General features: G+C 36.6%; 3 protein-coding genes across 4 annotated transcripts; all 3 read left to right on the forward strand.

Moving 5' to 3' along the window:
• The first annotated feature begins 380 nt into the window (after positions 1 to 380).
• LOC18032817 (subtilisin-like protease SBT1.3) lies at positions 381 to 3,056 on the forward strand. The gene has a single exon (XM_006421725.2). It carries the CDS (start codon positions 407 to 409, stop codon positions 2,915 to 2,917), a length of 2,511 nt encoding a protein of 836 aa, XP_006421788.2. The 5' UTR covers positions 381 to 406; the 3' UTR covers positions 2,918 to 3,056.
• A 9,188-nt stretch (positions 3,057 to 12,244) lies between these two features.
• On the forward strand, positions 12,245 to 16,881 carry LOC18033189 (probable protein phosphatase 2C 75). Its single transcript, XM_006421727.2, has 4 exons — positions 12,245 to 12,867; positions 13,003 to 13,401; positions 14,985 to 15,090; positions 16,316 to 16,881. Exons 1-4 carry the CDS (start codon positions 12,397 to 12,399, stop codon positions 16,660 to 16,662), a joined length of 1,323 nt encoding a protein of 440 aa, XP_006421790.1. The 5' UTR covers positions 12,245 to 12,396; the 3' UTR covers positions 16,663 to 16,881.
• A 581-nt stretch (positions 16,882 to 17,462) lies between these two features.
• On the forward strand, positions 17,463 to 19,648 carry LOC18033385 (probable protein phosphatase 2C 75). Of its 2 annotated transcripts, none has more exons than XM_024183484.1 (4): positions 17,463 to 18,167; positions 18,338 to 18,730; positions 18,821 to 18,926; positions 19,269 to 19,648. In XM_024183484.1, exons 1-4 carry the CDS (start codon positions 17,811 to 17,813, stop codon positions 19,622 to 19,624), a joined length of 1,212 nt encoding a protein of 403 aa, XP_024039252.1. In that variant the 5' UTR covers positions 17,463 to 17,810; the 3' UTR covers positions 19,625 to 19,648. The 2 variants fall into 2 exon arrangements, with proteins under 2 accessions (XP_024039252.1, XP_024039260.1); XM_024183492.1 differs by having other exon boundaries at positions 19,272 to 19,648.
• Positions 19,649 to 22,708: the final 3,060 nt, after the last annotated feature.

Here is a 22,708-nt window from a genome sequence, read left to right on the forward strand (position 1 = left end):
AAATCTTACCTTCTGCGCCGTTCAAAATTAATTTCACCGCTTGGACAACCAACTTTCCAATGTGAACAATCATTGATCTCCTCGATAACTAAAACCGTAGATATATAGTTAAATAGTATCTTTTGTACTCGAACGGTAGATGAGGTATCTGCTGGGTCCGTTTAATAATTAGTTGTGGAACTTTATTACTTCTCATCTAAATGGTAAATTTATAAGGTAATAAAATGACGTCTTTTTTATTTTTACCTTATTTTATCGTCCTTTTGCGTTTTGTCCATATATCATTTTTCGAAAATAATAATTTTTACTTGCTATTTCTTTCCACAATAATTGTAAATTAGAAGTCACGGCACTACATCACCAAGAAGGGCCTGAGGTACAGGGAAAATTTGTGTCCCAAAGGACCATGACCGTATTTACTACTACCACCAATCAGCTCTTCAAAATCTCGTTGGCATTCAAAAACCATACCAACCCTTCTTTATTATTCTGCCAAAGGTCCCCCTCTCTCTTGGATATTTCAAGTCTTAATGCATCAGCTCGACAGAATCACTCGTTTTGCTTTTTATCTTTATCTCCGTCGGTCTCTCTTTGCTCTTCTGGAAAAATGGGTGAAAATCCAGTAGTGAAATGGGTTTTTTTCGTTCTAGCAAACTGCCTAGCCTTCAGCATTGGCTTCTCTGCCGATGTTGAATCAACGAAGAAGACTTATATTGTCCAAATGGACAAGTCTGCCATGCCGGAATCCTTTTCGGATCACGCTGAATGGTTCTCATCGACTGTGAAATCGGTAGCTTATAAAAATGATGAAGACAGGATAATTTACAGTTATCAGACTGCTTTCCATGGAGTAGCAGCACGGTTGAGTGAAGAAGAAGCTGAGAGGCTAGAACAAGAAGATGGTGTAATGGCCATATTTCCTGAGACCAAGTACGAGCTCCACACGACAAGGAGTCCCCTGTTTCTTGGGCTGGAACCTGCAGACAGCACAAGTATTTGGTCTCAGAAAGTAGCTGATTATGACGTTATTGTTGGAGTGCTTGACACTGGGATATGGCCTGAAAGTGCAAGCTTTAACGATACGGGCATGACGCCGGTGCCTGCTCATTGGAAAGGCGCTTGTGAAACGGGCCGTGGCTTCCAGAAGCATCATTGTAACAGAAAGATTGTGGGTGCAAGAGTGTTCTACCGTGGATACGAAGCTGCTACTGGAAAGATTAACGAGCAAAACGAGTATAAATCACCAAGAGATCAAGACGGGCATGGGACTCACACAGCAGCCACTGTTGCTGGCTCTCCTGTACATGGCGCAAATCTTCTTGGTTACGCTTATGGAACGGCTAGGGGAATGTCCACCGGAGCGAGAATTGCGGCCTACAAGGTTTGCTGGTCCGGAGGTTGCTTCAGCTCAGATATTTTGTCGGCGGTTGATAGAGCAGTTGCTGATGGAGTGAATGTTTTGTCAATTTCGTTGGGTGGTGGAGTGTCATCTTATCATCGTGACAGTTTGTCGATAGCTACGTTTGGAGCAATGGAAATGGGTGTTTTTGTGTCATGTTCTGCAGGAAATGGAGGTCCAGATCCTGTTAGCCTCACAAATGTATCGCCATGGATTACAACAGTTGGTGCTAGCACATTGGATAGAGATTTTCCTGCTACTGTTAAGCTTGGAACTGGCAGGACTATAACTGGAGTTTCACTGTATAAAGGCAGGAGGGCTTTGTTGCCAAATAAGCAATATCCTGTGGTTTATATGGGAAGCAACTCAAGCAACTCAAGCTCTTTGTGCTTGGAGGGAACTTTGAATCCGACCACGGTTGCCGGAAAAATTGTGATTTGTGACCGCGGTATTAGTCCTCGAGTGCAAAAGGGTCAAGTTGTGAAAGATGCCGGAGGAATTGGCGTGATTCTTGCAAATACAGCAGCAAACGGAGAGGAGCTAGTTGCAGATTGTCACTTACTGCCAGCAGTTGCTGTGGGAGAAATTGAAGGGAAAGAGATTAAGCAATACGCATTGACAAGTCCAAAAGCAACGGCATCTCTAGCATTGCTAGGCACCAGAGTGGGCATTAAGCCGTCCCCAGTAGTGGCAGCATTTTCCTCCAGAGGGCCAAATTTCCTTACACTTGAAATTCTGAAACCTGATATTGTGGCACCCGGAGTGAACATTCTTGCTGCTTGGAGTGGTGAGACAGGGCCATCAAGCTTGCCGGCGGATCACCGGAGAGTGAAGTTTAACATATTGTCTGGAACTTCAATGTCTTGCCCTCATGTGAGTGGAATTGCAGCTCTGCTCAAGGCAAGGCATCCGGAATGGAGTCCAGCGGCAATCAAATCTGCCCTCATGACAACAGCTTATGTTCATGATAACACACACAATCCTCTTAAAGATGCCTCATCATATGAACCTTCAAGTCCGTATGACCACGGTGCAGGACACATAAATCCAGTGAAAGCACTGGACCCAGGTTTGATTTATGACATTAATGCACAGGATTACTTCGATTTCCTCTGCTCACAGAAGCTAACTCCGATGGAGCTACAAGTTTTCCGAAAGTATGCAAATAGAACTTGCCGACACTCTATTGCCAAGCCAGGGGATTTGAATTATCCAGCAATCTCAGTTGTGTTCCCAGAGACAGCAAACGTTTCTGCATTGACTCTCCGCAGAACTGTCACCAATGTTGGGCCTCCTGTTTCAAATTACCACGTTGTTGTTTCACCATTCAAAGGTGTAGCCATTAAAGTGGAGCCCCAAAAATTACATTTCACTAAGAAATACCAGAAACTTTCTTACAAGATTACTTTCACAACAAAATCTCCAGAAACGATTCCAGAATTTGGAGGTTTGATTTGGAAAGATGGAGTACACAAAGTTAGAAGCCCAATTGTTATAACCAGGCTGTCATCAATATAATTCTGCTGGTTGATTTTTTACTTCACCATAAGTATTTTTATTTGATTCTGTTAGAATCAAAGTGTGTGTTGTTTAAGAGCCAGAAGGCTCATAAGGTTTAGTGTTTGCAATGGATTATCGTTTTGTTTCCCTTCAATAATTACCCGGCACCATTCTGATAAGATTCGTAATTTCAGTAACTACGTCAAATATTTCGAAAATTTTAACTCGTATGCCAAAACGTTCATGGCACCAATGCACAAGTCTGAGCATAAGTTCAATTTCATAGACCAATAGTAAGTTATCAAATCATCACATTGAGGTAGCCAAAGCAAAATTAGGCTACACATAAGTTAACAACATCCCACAGAGCTAGGATAGATTGGCAATTCAATTTCCATCAGTATCTGTCCCTATTGATGTATTTCCTCCTGTCCTAATCAGCGTAGAATAGACTATCAAACAAGGCAACATAATAAAAAATATGCATGGCATTATACATTTCCATTATTGGAAGTGATAAAGACTAAACTAATTCAACAGATGCAAAACATTAAACATGCATGCGTTGAGCAGGGCATTTTCACAACTATGTGGAGAACAATTCTTGAATTGCCCCTCTTATAGTGCCAAGGGGTAAATTCTTTGTTAGGAAATTAATGGGTGAAGAAGGGCCGCAGCTAAAATAAAATTGGAAGAAAATAAAGAATAAAGAATAAACACAAAAGAGGACATCAGGAAATTACGTGGTTCAGCTTTTAGCCTACGTCTACGGACGAAGACAAAAGGAAAATATTTCACTAGTAAAATGAGGATTACAAGTATTGTAATATTTTGGCTCACTACCCAGAACCCCAATACACCCAATCTCTCAAATCACTAAAACAAGAGTTTAAAACTCTAACACTCTCAACTCTCAATTCTTTTCACAAATGAATTAGAGAGCTCTAAGATTTTGGATGAATGAAACGAAATGAGGAGCTCCCTTTTATAACTAAATATTGACTATTAAAATAATAATTCTTTTTCTTCCATTTTGGAGTGCCAACCACCATTTATAGATTCTTCTTTCTTCCTTGTCAAAGTTTCCCTTTTCTTTTTTTTATTTCCTTGGGCGACACTTCCTTGGACTTCAATTTGGGTGCCCAATTTGAAAAATGTTCATGGTTTGGCACCGCCCAACCATGACTTTGACATTCTCCCACTTGGAGGTTTGATTGAGAATCAATCAATCTCCACACCATCCTTTCTGCTTCGCCATAATCATATTGCTTACGTTTCTACTAGGCTATAAGAGGATCTACTCCAGACAAACTTGTCAGCATTGATTGGCTTGGTCAAAACATCTGTTAGGTTCTCTTTGGTATGGATTTTCTGCAAATCAACATTTTCATCTTCCACTACTTCTCAAACGAAGTGATACAGAACTCCTATGTGCTTTGTCCTAGAATGAAAAGTTAGATTCCTTTCAATGTGCAAAGCACTCTGACTGTCACAAAACACAGAAATTTTCTTTTGTTTGTGCCCAAACTCCTTCAATAACTTTTGTATTCAAATAACTTCCTTGCAAGCTTGTGTAGCTGCCATGTATTCTGCTTCTGTTGTAGATAATGCCACAACGGTTTGCAGTTTTGAAACCCAGCTTACAACTGCTCCCGCAAGTGTAAACACATAGCTAGTACTAGATTTTCTTTTATCAACATCCCTGCAAAATCTGAATCCACATAGCCCCTAACAGTAAACTCTTATCCTCCATAACATAATGCGATATATGAGGTTCCTCTGATATACCTCAGAATCCTATTCACAGCTATCCAATGCTCTCCACCAGGATTCGCCATATATCGACTGACTGCTCTCACTGCTTGTGCAATGTCTGGTCTAGTATATATCATAGCAAACATCAAACTTTTCACTGCTGATGCATACGGTACTCGAGACATCTCATTCCTCTCTACTTCATTGCTAGGACACATACTTGAGGATAATTTGAAATTACATTAAGTGGGGTAAAAATTGGCTTATAATCGTGCATGTTGAAGTGTCGTAAGATTTTCTTCAAGTAGTTCTTCTGAGAAAGCCAAATCTTTTTGTTATTTCTATCTTAGTGAATTTGCATCCCTAGAATCTTGTTTGTTGGTCCCAAGTCCTTCATTTCAAACTCCCTCACCAACTGTGCCTTCAATTCTTGGATTCGATCTGTGTTGGGGCCTGCTACCAATATGTCATCCACATACAACAGCAAAATAATGAAATCATTATCTTCAAACCTTTTGTAATATGCACAATGATCTGAACTAAGTCTGTTGTATCCAAGACTCATAATGAAGGAATCAAATCTCTTATACCAACACCTCGACGCCTGTTTGAGACTGTATATAGATTTGTTCAACCTGCAAACCAAGTTTTCCTTTCCTGTTTCTGCAAAACCTTCTAGTTGGAGCATATATATTTCTTCTTCAAATTCTCCATGAAGAAATGCAGTTTTCACATTTAACTGTTCAAGATGTAAGTCAAATGTAGCAGACATCGCCAAGACTACTCTGACTGTTGTAAGTTGAACCACCAGAGAAAATATCTCTTTAAAGTCAATACCTTCTTTCTGAGCATATCCTTTCATCACCAATCTTGCATGATACTGCTCCACTTGGTTATCACTATCACGTTTGATCTCGTAGACCCATTTGTTTCCAATAGCTTTTTTTCTATGTAGTAATGGTACAAGTTCCCATGTCTTATTCTTGTGTAGAACTTCAATTTCTTCCTGCATTGCTGTCATCCACAAAGCAACATCTGAGCTGTTGAAAGCTTCATGAAAGTTTATGGCTCTTCATCCTCTGTTAGAAGACAATATGCAACATTGATATATGTGACATATTCCGAGTGCCACGCTGGCAGTCGTCTTTCACGAGTTGATTGATGAACTTCTGGAGCCTCGAACTCGACTAGTTCTTGTTCCTCGTGCTCTGGTGTTGCTTCAGAAGAATCTAAATCTTCTGGATTATTTTCCACATATATCGGCACAGTCTCTGACTTTTCTTTTATAGTGCCATCATCTGCATCTTTCCTTTGCAGTTGATATTCTACAAAAATAACATCTCTGCTGATGACGATCTTGTAGGGAGTGGGGTCCCACAGATTATACCATTTTACTCTATTAGCATATCCCAAGAAGATACATCTTCTAGATTTTAGATCCAACTTTGCTCTTTTTTGGGCATTGTACATCACGTACACAAGACATTTAAATGCATGTAGGTAGGAGTAATCAGCTGGCTTTCCAGTCCACATCTTCATCTCTGTCTTCAGCCCAATTGTAGTGAATGGTAATCGATTTACTATATAATAGACAGTTTTGGCTGCTTCTGCTAGAAATGAATTGGGTATACCAGCAGTCCTCAACATAGCTCTTATTCGTTCTGTAAGAGTCATGTTCATCCGCTCTGTCACTCTATTTTATTTAGGAGTGTATACCACCGCGAACTGCCTCTGAATACCTCTTGCTTACAGAAAGCAAAAAACTCGTTGTATACTCTCCACCATTATCTGTCCTTAAGCATTTGATCTTTTTACCATATTCAAGTTCCACCCGCACTTTGTATTCTTTAAACATTGGAAATACATCTGACTTTTTCTTAATTGGATATACCCAATATCTCCTGGAATAATCATCAATGGAAGTCACCATGTACTATGCACCTCCAATGGACATATCCGGCGATTCTCAAACATCAGAATGAATCAAGTCTAGAATGCATTTACTTTTAGCAACAGATCTACTGAATTTTAATCTAAGCTGCTTACTTGTAACACAATGCTCGCAAAATGGTAAACTTACCAATTTGAGCCCCGGAAACAATTTTCGCTCAAAGAGAATCTTCAAACCTTGCTCTGACATTTGACCGAGTTTGAGGTGCCACATCATCATTAATTCTTCTCCATTTAATGCGACACACGCATCAGCCTCCTGTAGTGTTTCTCCTTTAAGCATGAATATATTAGCACTGATCCTTTCTGCCTTCATCAATACAACCGCGGCTTTAACAATCTTTATGATCCTATTTTCAATATGAGTTTTGCACCCATGGCTGTCTATTTGTCCCAAAGAGAATAAATTTTTCTTCAGACTTTTGACATGTCGCACTTCCCCAATTATGCGAATTGTACCATCAAACATTTTGATTTTGATAGTACCAATACCAGCGATCTCCAATGCATGATCATCTCTCATATATATCATCCTCTTGAGATAGATTCATATGTGTGGAACCATTCTCTTTGAGAGGTCATGTGTCAGGTAACTCCTAAATCTATGAGCCAAACGTCAGATAGTCGTTTTCTGCATTTTGAAATAGTTGTTGCATTGCTGTAGAGAATTTCACCATCATCTGAGGTACTTGCTACACACCTTTGAGCATTTGATGACTCAGGTTCTTTGCCTTTTTTTCTCTTCTAGTTACTCCAACACTCTTTCTTGACGTGCCCTTTCTTGCCACAGTCGTAGCATTTAACATTTTTCTTACTTCTAGATTTTGATCTACCATGATTGTGACTCCCATTGGGGCCACGTTCTATTGATCTCTCTCTCGTCATCGATAGCGCCTCCGCTTGCTGCGAACTTGCTTGTCTGTTTTTCTTATTTTTCCACATACTCTCGTCATTTAATACGGAGGCTGCAACATCGTCGAAAACCAGACTGTCCGCTAGATTGTTGTTTGTTAAGTTGATGATGAGTTGATCATACGAATCTGGTAGACTTTAAAGTAGAACCTCTGTACGTTCATTTTCCTCTATATTATGACCCAACGTGGTGAGTTGTGAAAATATAGTCACCAAGGTGTTGATGTGGTCGGTCACCATTGTAGATTCCGCCATTCGAAGAGTATAGAGATTCATTTTCAAGAAGATTTTGTTGTGTAGTGACTTGGCCTCGTACAATTTTGTGAGAGTATCTCATATTTCCTTCGCTGTATTTTTCTCTGTCACACTGGATAATACTCCATCCGCAAATGCCAAGTATAGATTAGAAATGGCATTGCCATTTATCTCGTTCCACTTGTCATCAGTTATCTCCATGGACATTTCTCTAATTGCTGCCAAGCAATTATTTTTCCTCAATATAGTTTTCATTTTCATTTTTCACAATGAAAAATTATTCCCGTTGAACTTCTCAATTTCATACTTTACCACCATTTTGTTGATAAATACCGCACACAAGCTCGTGTACCACCTTGAATAGTTGTGAGTATGTGTGAATATGCACACCAGGAAAGTTCCCAGAAAAGACTAGAGGTGTCACAATGGTCCCACTTAAAACTCAGACTCATTAGGTTCTTATCGCCTTTGTGACAAAACTTTCCTAGACATGTATAAAACCACACAGTTGCTTTACTCACACCACTATTCCTTGCTTTGCACCACAAAATTCTTGGATCGTTCCCACTGTTTCTCGTGAACAGTACCGTATATATGAATAGTATCGTATACGTGAATAGTATTTTATGTGTGAACAGTATCCCTTACGTGAACAGTACCCGACTCCAAAAAATTCAACAAATAGCCCTGATACCACTGTTAGAAAATTGATGGGTGAAGCAGGGCCGCGGCTAAAATAAAATTGGAAGAAAATAAAGAATAAACACAAAAGATGACACCAGGAAATTACGTGATTATGCTTTTAGCCTACGTCCACGGGCGAAGACAGAAAGAAAATATTTCACTAGTAAAATGAGGATTACAAGTATTGTAATATTTTAGCTCACTACCCAGAACTTCAATACACCCAATCTCTCAAATCACTAAAACAATAGTTTAAAACTCTAACACTCTCAACTCTCAATTCTTTTCACAAATGAATTAGAGAGCTCTAAGATTTTGGATGAATGAAACAAAATGAGGAGCTCCCTTTTATAGCCAAATATTGGCTATTAAAATAATAATTTTTTTTCTTCCATTTTGGTGTGCCAACCACCATTTGCATATTCTTCTTTCTTCTTTGTCAAAGTTTCCTTTTTTTTTTTCTTTCCTTAGGCGACACCTCCTTGGACTTCAATTTGGGTGCCCAATTTGAAAAATGTTCATGGGCGGTGCCCAACCATGACTTTGACATTCTTTATCTTAAGGTTCGCATATCCAGTCAAATTTTGATGGAAAAAAGTTCAATCTGTCAAAAGTCTCGAATTCTAACTTAATACAAATATTAAATTTATCAAAATCGTGTCACGTATTTGACCTATATTTAAAAAAAAATTAACCATTTAAAATGTCTTTAATCTCTTATGTAATATGTTAGATTTTAATAATAAAATTAATTAATATCATACACATAATAATAGTAAAAAAAATCACTTTAGTCCAAAAGTACCTTAATTGAATAAATATAACAATAATGTTACTATTTTATATTTATTTGTTTAAGATTTACACCTTTTAGCAATAAATCATTGTTCAAATAGATTTCTTTTTGTTAGACAAAAGATGCCTCAACACTGAAATCAGTATTTTATCATTTAAACTTTAAGGGGAAAAATTAAAAAGAGAGAGAGAGAGAGAGAGAGAGAGAGAGCTGGTTATGGTAATGATCAGAATAATTTGGATTTGATTGAATGAATAGCGACAATAGTAGAAAACGTAGTGGTAAACGGTTAGTGTGAGAATGGTCTACGCAACTTTACACACACACACACACACACACACACATATATATAGTAGATTTATGGTTCGAGATTTTAAAGTGCGAGAAAATTCTGAGAAAACTTTAAAATTGTGTAGCTTTAAAGGCTTACAACTTGAAGCGCTTAAATCGCATGGTTTATATGTTTTCTCAGACGTTCTCGCACTTTAAAATTCCAAATTGAAACATTTCTATTTGGTTAGGGATAGGCACTATTTGGTTTGGTTCAATTAAGGCTTAAAACCGAATCAAACTTAAACCAATTGATTTATAATTTTGTGAACCAAATACAAACCAAACACTAGAATTCAATCGAACTAAACCAAAATAATTTGATTTGGTTCGATTCGATTCGGTTATGTGGTTTGGTTTGATTTGGTTTGATTTGGTTCGAGTAATTTCACCCTGTATATTTTACAAAAAATGATATAATAGCAATATATTATTACTACAATAATAATCTTGAGTTCATAATCCACAAACAATAAAAAAATAAAATAATATCCAACAATAATCTAGAAATCCACTACAAATTACAAAATAAACTTCACTACAAAGTTTCATCACTATTGACCGCTTTCTCAATCACCACTTCTGAATCCTTTAACTTTCATATCCACATTAACTTTATTATCTCTCAAACTGACCTACTAGCCAAAAACTAACAATTAAAAAAAAATGTATAATATCACATTGGTAATTACTTGATTAACTAAAAAAATAAAAGTACCAGCTTAATTGTCATAAATATTCTTTATGTTGAACCATGTGAACAAAAGCTACATAAATCAAAATTGTGCAACCTAATTAAAACAAACTTAAATTTAAATTTTATAAAACTTACCTTTTGAAAGTTTATCCATAAACTCATTTTCTTGAACTAATTGATTAAGACTTCTTGTCATCTCAAAAAAAAGAGAAGATTGTAACTAATTTTGTGCTAATATCAATGTTTCAACTATGTTAAGAGTCAAAGAGCTTCTATGTTGATCTGGTTTAGGCTAAAGCTTTTAATTTTCAAATTTTTATTTTTGTAAATTCTATTTTTAACTTTTTCTTTGTATTGTTTGGTTCAAGAATCAATTGGTCCAGAGATTTTTGAACCATTTGATTTTTGCTACCCGAATTGAGTTGAACCAAACTGCCATAATATACCTGAATTCTATTCGGTTAAGTTCAAACTGAACCAAATACCCACCCTTAACAACGTCGCTTTGCTTCCCACAAAGGTAAAGGATCTAATAAATGTATTTGATTGTTGTAATTAAAGATAGAAAAATTCGAATCCAGATCTGAATGTGGGTACATTTGGATTTGGATCCGCATTAATATTTTGGGATCTTGATCCACACTCAGATCCACAAAAAAATATATGGATTTAGATATCGGTAATACTCATGTGGATTGAGGACATATTTTCTAAATATCCAGATCCGCACAATGCTAAATTCAAAATTTTAAATATAATTTAAAATTCAACAAATTTACCTAATAAAATCAAATAAAATCCAATCATAATTCAACAATCAACAATTTAATACCTAGAATAACATACAACATGATCAATCCATAAATAAAAATACCAATTCGCCAAAAATAGTACATGATTTATTTATTAAGCATACTTCATTAACATTATTGTTTAGTGAGACAGGAAGGAAAACGTTACATGAATTTCTTAAACTTTACTAATATATATAGGGAAATAATACATTATGATAAGCGATTGTGAAAAAATCTTGGTCCGATTCGTATCCACAAAGATCTTTACAAATATTTAAAATATTTAAATCCAAAAAATATAGATCTGTACTTCAAAATCCATATAGATTTGAATTTAGGTCTGGAAGCAAATGCATCTGAAAAATTTAATATTTGGATCCATATTTTTTTAATTAAATTATTTATTAAATTAAAATTAAATCCAAAAATATGTAAGTTAAATGAAAAAATGATTAATTAAAAAATTATATAAATTAAATGAAAAAACATAATATAATTAATTGATGTACTATTAATCGATCAATGAAAAAACAGAATATATTAGTAAAGTTTAAGAAATTAACGTAACGATTTCCTTCCTGTCTCACTAAACAGTAATGTTAATGGAGAATGCTTTAATAAATAGATAATGTACTATTTTTGGCGAACTGGTATTCTTAACAGACACCTGTGACGCTTATTTTGCTTCTAAACTCGTGTTCTCCCATGTGTCAGCTCTGGACCGAACACGTCACTCGCGCATTGCTGGTGCTTCCACAGATTGCCACGTATGCACGGTACTAAGATTACTGTTAAAGAGAAAAATTTAAAAAAAAAAATAGTTGAAAAGTCTATCGAAACGTACTATCGCGGGGACCATTCAGTCTCTTTTGCGTATATACGTGGAGTCAAATTATTCGACCACATGTTAGCTCCTTTGTGCTGGTCCTGCACTTTATGGAACTCTTTTGACACGTGGCAGCTTTACAAACTTCGATACGTCCCGGCTTGCGAAATTGATTAGCGAAATGGGCGAAGACAGCCCAAAGGAAAACCGATGTGTCAAGGAGGATACGTGTCGTTTAAAGAGTGAAGTTTGGTCGGTGACGGGCAGCTTGGGCAGGCAGGGAAAGTTGCCCCGTTGAGCTGGCCTTACACTGTAGAGGAGAAAGAGGAAACTCAACACGTTGCCACTTTGTTTCTTACGTTTCAAAAATTAAAAAGAAAATAAATTTTTATTTTCATTTCATTTCTCCGCTTTGTTACTGTGCATGATGACGTCTTTTACAATGATCGGAGGCGGTGTTGACGGTTTGCTTAGTTTAATTTCTAACAAGTTTTACCAATGACAGAGGTTTATCAAAGAATGCCTAGTGATCAAAATGACGATTCGCCAGCGAAATGCAGGGAGCGCAGGCGCCGGAGAATAAAAATGAGGCGGTTCGGCGCAATTGTAGCCACAAGTTCTGAGCCTACGGCTAGTGATATTAGAAAGGAGAAGCGGACGGAGGACTCGGATCGTGTGGCGGAGGGCAAGAGAATGCGCACGGAGGCTGAAACGAAAGATACGCCAGCGACGGAGACTGACGTGAATTCGTCTCCTTCTTCGGGCGAGGGCACGGAGAAGGTTGTTTCGCTGGCGGCAACGACGGAGGTTCAAGCTGTCGAACCTATCTTCGGAACGATGTCCGTCACCGGGAGATCACGTGAGATGGAGGATGCAATTTCTACGCGGACGAGTCTTTGCTCACCGGATATAAATTGGCGAAGACCGGTGCATTTCTTCGCTGTGTACGACGGCCATGGTGGACGTCACGTAATTTCCGAAATCAACTTTATTTTTTGGAAAAATAAAATAAAAAGTCTATCGAATCCTTGCTTAACTGTTAGATGATAAAGCAGGATTGGGGATAATTTAGTCTTTTAATCAGGGAATTGCTTATACGTACAGGTGTCATCATTGTGCAAGGAGAAAATGCACGTGATCATGGAGGAAGAGCTAATGCGCGTGAGGTGCACGTCGGGTAATGCGAATGCGGGAGCGGGACCTATTACCTCAACCAGAGAAGAGCCTCAACGGGAAACAGAAAACACTGCTGAGTGGGAAGACCGGTGGAGGAGAGCGATAAGGAGGTGCTGCGAAAGAATGGACGAGGTGGCAGTTAGCACGTGCGCGTGTGGGAGCGTTGGGTGCGATTGTGCTGCTCACTCGATGGAGGTGGCGCTCAGTGGATCCACTGCTGTGGTGGCACTTTTAACTTCCGAACACATCATTGTTGCCAATTGCGGCGATTCACGCGCCGTCCTCTGCCGAGCTGGGAGAGCAATTCCTCTTAGCTGTGATCACAAGGTAATTTCTTCACGTCGATATGGCTCTGCCTCTGATGTTGGACAGCTGTCCTTTCTATTTATTTTTCTGTTGCATTAGTCTGTTTTGACAATTGTATTCATCAGTTTTTTTGTCACGTGTTGGATTGCCAAATTGCTCTCCTTTGGAATTTGTATTTTAATGGTGCCTTACAAAGTATTCTTTGTAAAATTCAAAATTATTTCTAATATATTCACTATTAAAAATATAGTGCAAGTATTGTTTGTAATTGTGGTCAGTAAATTGTATTTTAATCTTAAAAAAAAACACTTTATTTGTTCTTGTTCAATTGTCTATAATATATATTTTCTTTTAAATGATCGGCAGAACTTTACATAAGATTGAATTGCTGATGTGGGATTATAGTCTCAACCCTGTCTTTGGGCCAATTAAACGCTTACAGAAGAATGGTTCATGTACTAGGATATCTAGCCCAGTGATAAATTCTCATGTTAATGAGAATCATTAACTAAATCTCGATATGTAATCTAAGTTAAAACTGGTAGCAGTAATTTAGCTTTAACTAGATTAGTAGTAAATTTGAGCAATTCATTTCAGTTCCATTTAATCCTGCCAGGACATCAAACATAAGACTAGTTAATATCTTTTAATTCAATCCAATCAAGTACAATTTCTGGTGGTAATGATGTTTTATATATCGCCAAAGTGATATAGAGGGCAATGGTTTTAATGGTGCGATGCAATAGTTGTATCTAGACATAAATTGGTCGAGCACAGCCTAGCGAATGATACTAATTTTTATTTAACCTTGGTGGTTAGCACCCCAACATTTTGAAACTTTAGTTGTCATTTTAAAGTTATCCGATTATTGGAACCCATCTAATGAACTCGACGATAGCGAATGGTTATATCATGATACAAAATAGTGGTAACAGCCTAGCTAATAATACTTATTTTTCATATAACCTCGATGGTTAGCTCCGCAATGTTTTGAAATTTTAATTGCCATTTTAAAGTTATCCCACTTTGGCATGGATTAGGATCTCTCCTTGCCTCTCCTTGCCTTCATAATCTAGCGAAAAAATGTTGGCTTCATTGTAAATAAATTGAAAAACAATTTCAGACCTCAATCTTAGCCACTCATTAAACAAGGAGAGGATCCTTGTCCGTTAGGCATATATTTAGTAAACATGAGGATAGCCAAGTGTGACGTAAGATTTGTTTTATTTATGCACTGGAAACTTCACATTTGCACTTGATTATTGTCGTTGCATAGATGATGACATTACACTTGCATGCAGCGATAAATTGTTATTTTGTTTTTCTTGCACAAATCTGTGCATTTATGCAGTTATACACTAAATTTGCTGACGTATTAGTGATGATAACATATGTTCTTCAACATTTCTGTCATTTTCTTTTTCTCTTGTGGTGGCATGTCACTTCTTCAATAATTCTGTCGCATAGATTTGTATTTCCATTTAGTATTATTCTTTAAAGAGATTGGCTATAAATATTTTTCCTACTTTACTAAATGGAATCTACCCCCATTAAGTTACTCTTCATAAAATATTAATTACACCAACACTCATCATTTTTGGCAGCCGGATAGACCAGATGAACTTGCAAGGATTGAAGCTTCTGGGGGAAGAGTCATCTTTGTGAACGGAGCACGAGTTGAAGGCATTCTTGCCATGTCCCGAGCTATAGGTATTTTATTCCAAAGAAATCGTCAAGCTGTTTTAATCATTTGCATTTTATATGATATCACTTGTTTGATGTATGACACGCAAAGAACTGACTGTTTGGTGCAATTCCCAGACGTTTCACTGCAGTGTATTTTGCATATTTTGATCCATCAAATTTTGGTATTATCCTAAAGAAGTTTTATTTTGGTGTTGCTTCCATATAATCCAGGATTAATTCTTGATATTTAACGTAGTTAGAACAACCACAATTTTATGGAGAGTATGTAAGCAATGGTATAACATTAAAGCCGTGGACAGTTCATTGATTCCTTGAAACTAGCATCTAAGAAAGTGAATAGGTTTGGAGGCTTCTCATATTTATTATTGGTTTTGATAATATTTTAACATCATTGATTTTATCTATAATGTTCTATTCCACTCTTTGGAGTCGAAGCAGTTGAAACTTTTGGCTTAGTTATAATTTTTATGCCATTGGACATTGGCTATATGCATGTTGTTGATTGAAGGTTTAAGATGCCAGTGGAGAACGTCATGGATGATCCTATGGTCTAAAAGCAATCATAGTTGATGATGCAAGTGATTTACATTTTACTAAAACATTGTGATGCTATATTTGGTAAGTTTGGATGTCAAATATTTATGAAATTCTTTACGCTAGTATATAACTCTGTTTGATTTATGACTTGTGCCCCTTTATTTCTTCATGTTATGAAATTGTGCCCAATTTTGTGTCAAGTTTTTGTTTCATGCGGCTGCCATGAAGAGCACTGAATTCTAGTGGTAACTTGCAGTAGGACAATGTACACCATTTGACTTGATTATATGAGGTTTTTGCTTCTTGACTTCCAGAAGTTTGCTATAGCAGATGTCAGATGGTTACTGATTACCCTGAATCATTGCATTTGTGCTAGATCTTAGATTGTGTTTTCTCTCTGAGATAATGTTGAATTCCTTCTAGTTTGTTGCCTACCAATCTTGGAGTTTTCTATAATGTTACAACCAACTGAGCATGTAGTTTACTGTTGGTACAATCTGCAGATGAATGGAAAAGTAGGGGTTTATTCCTAAGGGATCAAGCAATGTAGATATTATTTCATATTTATAACCATTTATGTCATTAAAACTTAGAACACTAACATGTATAGTTATTACAACTCCTATAATTAAAAGCCATTAGTTTGATTTTCAGTACAGTTTATGAGCGTATGTTGTTTCTGTCTAAACAGGGGATGGGTATCTTAAACCAGTTGTAACATCAGAGCCTGATATCACTTTTACCAAAAGGGAAGCTGAAGATGAGTGCTTAATTCTTGCAAGCGATGGCATGTGGGATGTACTGCCAAACAACTTGGCTTGTGAGGTTGCTAGTGAATGTCTTAGAGAAGAAAATCCTGAAGCTGCTGCAGATATAGACCTCAATGCTGGGCCTCGGATGGTAGAAGATGAAAGGGCTGAACCATTGTATCCATCAAGAAGTGTTCTGGCTGCTGCATTGTTAACCCGGCTTGCTTTGGGGCGAAGAAGCTCTGATAACATCAGTGTCATAGTTATTGATCTTAAGAGGAACAGATAGGTAGGTAGGAAGACCCGAATGTGTGGTTGTTATGAGCATTGTTCAGGTCTCACAGTGAGAGAAACATGTGGCAACTTCATTGGAAAAATAATCTCTTTACATAGATGGAAAACATTGAATTGACTGATATTCTATGATCTGCTAAGATCGCTTTAAGCCAATATGACATTAGTTCTACATGATTAATCACATGGCTCGGGACGACGGGTACTTATTTTACATTTTAGCTGATGGGTACCGTATTGCAGTTGCTGCCTGCTGATTTGTGGTTCATTAGCTCGTATATTAAACTAACTTCAATTCTTTGTATGTGCTGTACTGAGTTGTGCAAATTCGTGGAAAGTATGTTATCTTTTTGCAGCGGTGATATGGATACATGTTTCTTAGCACATGTTCGGGAAAAGATATTTAGTAAATAATGTTTGGTAAATTCACTCTAAAACTAATTCTCAAATAAGGAGATTTTATATTGTTCCTAAAAGCAGCCTTAGAGTCTTGATTATCTCAAAATCAAATTTTATGTAAGGTAACTTCTGTAAATGTCCCGAACAGAAATTTATCTTTTCAAAAATTTCCGTATTAGGAAAAATAGATATTAGACAAAAAAGGAAAAAAAATAAGTTTTCTATGTACATATAATGGTATCATATATTTAAATAGAAGATATTTTAGAATTAGAAAAAAGAATAATTAAAAGTTTTGATTATCATTTCGCATCTAGTGGCATCATTGCCCCATATAAGTGCTTGCCAAGTAGATTCAGCATGGCTGTTAGCGCCACTTCCAGATGGGCTGTCACTAGATGATCAGAAACCATCGGCCAAATGGCGTCCATAGCTCGACACCGTAACGTAAAACCAACTGCTTGCAGAAGAATCAATAGGAAACCCCACACATAGTATAGTGCATAGTTCAATTCAGTATGGCTTCATGCATAGCGTTCCCGTGGCGCTTTGCTAACCCTCCTCTTCCTCCACGAGTCACTTCACAACACATCATATAATCCTCTCTTTCACGTTTCTCTTCACTCCTTTTTATCTCTCCCTCTCTCAACTCATTATTATTCCTTTTGTAACGTCCTCCTCTGTGTGTGTGTGTGTGTCTGTATATATATATGCTCTCGAGATATTGATTCCCCACTCTGTAAAATGAAGCGACCAACTAATCTTCTCTCAAGAATCTCAAGCGATGGCTCTGACAGTGACACCCCTGAGAAATGCAGGAGCCGTCGTCGCCGCAGAATCCATATGAGGAGGATGAGGATCGCCTCCGTCCCGCGGCTTCCTTATTCATCGCCTCACTTTCATCCACCAATCCCACAACACTGGCTGCCGACGCCGTCTTCGGAGAATCCGATGCCGGAATTTGGTTGCATTTCTATTCAGGGGCTAGCCGAAAGCATGGACGACGTCGTTTCTGTGAAGGAAGAATTTTTCCGTCCAGATATTGTCGGTGGAAGGACTCTTCATTTCTTTTCCGTTTACGACGGCCATGGAGGGTCTCATGTAGTTCCTCTCAATTTCCAGATAATAGATTACATATATACGTCTACACACATGCATTATTTGTAGTGATACTATGATGTTATTTTTATTATGTGTATGAATGATCTGATTAATGTGCGTTATTTTGTTACACAATCTATTTATTTTTCATTTTTTTTAATTAAATTTAGGTCTCCAAGCTATGCAAGAAGTTGATGCACAAGTTCATGGCGGAGGAGCTGACGCGCGTGCAAATTTCAAAAGCTACGGCTGCCAATGGTGGTGGATGTAACTGCAGTTTAACTGATACGAAAACCAAACAAGAAAACGAAGAGGTCGGGGGGGCTGAGTGGGAGGATTTGGTACGCGTGGCGATTCAGAAGAGCTTTAAGAGAATGGATCAGGCGGCCCTCAGCACGTGCGCGCTTGGGTGTCAGCCAGAGTCAATGGACCTTGTGTTTCTGGGGTCCGCTGCCCTCGTGGCACTAGTCAGCGGAGATCGCGTTGTGGTTGCCAATTGTGGCGACTCACGCGCCGTTCTGTGTCGAGACGGGAGACCGGTTCCTCTTTTACCTGATGACAAGGTCCATAATTTTTAATTTTAACAACAATTAATCATTGTAAATGTTTTCTTCAACCTTATAACTTGTTTAATTAATTAATCGTGCTTGCAGCCACAAAGACCGGATGAGCTGGAAAGAATTAGGGCAGCAGGAGGGAAGCTTATTCATCAGAATGGAGTCAGAGTCTATGGCATTCTTAACATGTCCCGCTCCCTAGGTAAATAATTAGGATCCTTTCTTAATTTAAATTGTGCTTCAATTTTAGTGTAAATTATTAGTAAATAAAATATAAATTATAATTGTTTATCTCCGTCACGAGGATTCGTCTATCGCTATGTATATTTTTTTCTTATTTATTATTTATCAACATGTATTTTTTAACATGAGACAGAAGCCTAGATCCATTTGGCTAGTAGACAGTGTTGGTTTATAATTGTTGTGAGATTAATGTCATTAATTGATTGAGCCTTACTAATTGTAAGTTTAGATTTAATTTTATGTCAAAGGTGCGTATATGGTCTTGGTTTCTCAAGTATTAGCTTGTTTTTATGTTGATAAGCAGGAGGAGACAACTTGTTGAAGAGAGTGACAACATCACAGCCGGAAATCTCCATCACTGAAAGGCAAGGCGGAGATGAGTGTCTGATCCTGGCCAGTGATGGCATTTGGGATGTGATATCCGATGATTTGGCTTGCCGAGTAGCAAGTGCGTGTCTTCGCGAAGGAAGTGCAGCCACTGCTCCAAGAAGTCGATATGGTGACCGTCCGATCAAAGATGGTGGAGCCCAAGTGTTGTTTCCTTCTAAAAGCCATGATGCTGCTGCTGCTATACTTTGTCGCCTCGCTCTTGCACGAGGCAGCCATGACAATATTAGTGTCATTGTTGTTGATCTCAGAAGGAAAGCAAAAGGGTAATTTTCCGTTTTTCCTTTTTTTTATTTTTTTATTTTCCCCCTTTGCATGCATGGAAATGGAAGTGTTAGCTCTCCGTGTTGGATTGGATAGAGTCGTTAAGACTTAAGAAAAGGATGTTTTTGTGAAGTTTTTAATTACTCTTGCTAAGTCTCTTCTCCTACATAGCAGTTCTTTTATTTTGAGTGAAGATTTTCTGCATGAATTTAATTATTATCTTCGAATTTTAGTATCCTTGTGTGATGAGAAATTTTCATTAAAGTAAAAAAAATAAAAATTGATGACTTGCCATATTCTAATATTATCGTAATTTTACTAAAAAGACAACAAATTGAGAAAGTTTCGTCATAATGTACAACTTACATTTCTTGCAAACCAATATTGGTAACAACATAGTAATTAAGCAGGTCGTGAACTTCTTTTCTAATCCTTATGAGGAGGAATTTGATTTTAATGTTGCATTAAACGAAAGACAATGGTCACTGAAAACAGTAAGAAATTATGAGAAATGCGTAACCAGTTTTTTTTTTTTTTTTCCAATAGAATTCTGCTAATTTGTAATTCCAAATATTTAAATGTCTTTATCTTTTGAAAATTGAATCAAGTTAATTGATAAATAATTATAAAATCACCAACAAATTGATGCCGTAATATGTAAATGACTTTACAGAACTATTTATAACTATATCATTAGTCTTAATTTGTATTTGCTCTCTGTTATAAACTCATTCCGACTTGTGTTTTCTGCAAGTTTCTATAGGTGCGATTCTTGTATTTAATTGATATAAAGATATTGGCTTGTTCTAATTACCTCAGCCGACCGTCTCATGTTCATGCATGCATGATTATATTCAATTAAAGATTTGGCTCTTACAATCATATTCTTTGAAGTGTACAATAGCACAAGTTACAATTATTATTCAACAATTAAAACAAATCGTTTGATTATTATCAACTGGAGCAATCACTAACAAGCAAGCAAGCAGCAGCATCATATTAAAAAACTAAGCCCTGCACGTAGCATGCCATGACACGTGGAGACAAATGCGAAAGTTGATTAGCATGAGACGCATGCGTTGAAATAAACCTGGAAAGTGGTCTCCACGTGGGTGGCTGAGATTTAACTTTTTGTTTGACTGTCGCATTCATCTGGAAGGGCATGTTTCAGCTTTGAGCAAATCCAAATTCTCGACGAAGAAGATCCAACAACATGACGCACGTGGCCAGCCCATAAGTTACAGTGAATTGAAACCTGAAGTTTTCTCTTTGAGTAGAATTTATAACTGCGTTTTCTTTTTCCTTCAAATTTTATTTTTGAAACTAAATGGATAATTTTTAAAAATCTCCCTTGAGGTTTGTACCAGCATAACTGACATGGTGAATTGGTGATAGTTCTTAATAAAAATAAATAAATAAAACTTTGAACGGATTTAAATAATCAAGTTTTAAGTGTCAAAGTGAATGTGTGAACAGTCATAAAGATTTTCTTTTGTGGAAAAAAAGTGATTTCAACTATGAATGATTTATTGTAGACGATTTTTTAAGACACGTCAATTCATAACAGAATAAAATCGTACGAATGGAGTTAAAAAATTTTATAATTTGTATTGTTTAAATTGAGTTTCTTATTTAACCAAGCTAGACTTAATTCTTCCTCATTTTTTTTTTTTTCATTTTGTATAAATTGGTCAGCGATGGAGTTTTTTATGGGTTAAGCTAGGCTTTAACCCAGTCAAATTTGAAGAAAGACTTTTACTTCTATTTACGAAATTACCGCTGCTTCAATCTACATAATTATCACTGCAGCTTAAACAAAATTGCCACTTTGTAATTTCACTGAATTGCCAATTCCAACACCATTATAATTTTCAAAAACAGCCCCATCATGATTTTTCTCTAATTTCTTCTTCCCCAACCCCATCTTGTTTTAGAAAAATTATTTTCTCTTTCTAACAAAGCTGTAAAGACAAAAAATTAAAATATTTAACGTTGTGGAGCGTCTTGAGGCACAATTTCTACGGCGTCTAAATTGTACTTAAATTACTTTTTTAATTTATTTATTAATGAAATTTTCTTCAAAATTTATTTGTCTTTGAGATTAAATTTCATATTTGAAAAAAATTTAGATTATTAGCCCTAATGTACATAAGATTCTTAGCATGGCCCCTGAAATTGGTGACTTTGTTCAATTGTTGTTATTAAGTTCTTATACACTTTTAAATGAATCAAATCTTTAGAATTTTTAAACAAAACAAGTTATTACAAATATAATAATTTGAGGACCAAGAGAATGATAAATTTGAATATGTTTAACCAAATCAATTCGGTATCGTTGTCTAATAATCGTGCTTCTAAAATAAAGTTATTAAAGTATTTGATAAACATTTATAAATAACAATATTTAAAAGATAAATTAATCTTACTCCATAACTTGTAAAAGTTGTGTTTATTAAACATTCATCCCCTTCCATTTCACGATGGTTAATATTTTTGTTCTCAGTAAATGTGATGTGATTTCAAAATTACAACAGTATTAGACGATTAAAACCTTGCTAAGAAATAAGGACAATGAAGAATTGAAAGACTTGGAGAAACGTATTAAAAAAATTCACGGAAGCTTTTTCTTTCAATCAAAGCTGCTTATTTTCATCCCATCGTTTGATTCTAAATTTCAATGCCGCCATGTGTCTCTTTGAAAGCATTATTTGTAAGTTCTCCTGTGTGGCCTCTACTACTTTAATTTTTGGCAATTCCCGTTTTATAAATGTATCATGAACATTAATTACTTTTTCATGAATCGTGAACCATAAGATTGTTGACTAAAAAAGTAGAACAAATTGAGTGCCGAAAAAGATTAAAAAGAAAGCCACGACAAAAGTTTTATCAAACTTAATGCAAGCTTGCCCAAATCATTACCAAGCTTTGCAATCATAAGCCTTCTCATTTCCCAACCATATCCTTTCAAAAGTTATAATCGCTTTTTTCTTGCATCATTAAACCAAAAGAAGCACAGTCTCTAGAGCTCAACCGCCAACTAGAATTGGTGGGATTTATGAGTTTGTCTTGTTGCATAAAGCAAATAGACTA

This window comes from Citrus clementina, unplaced genomic scaffold (genome assembly GCF_000493195.1).
Source record: "Citrus clementina cultivar Clemenules unplaced genomic scaffold, Citrus_clementina_v1.0 scaffold_9, whole genome shotgun sequence".
Classification (NCBI taxonomy): Eukaryota; Viridiplantae; Streptophyta; class Magnoliopsida; order Sapindales; family Rutaceae; genus Citrus; species Citrus x clementina.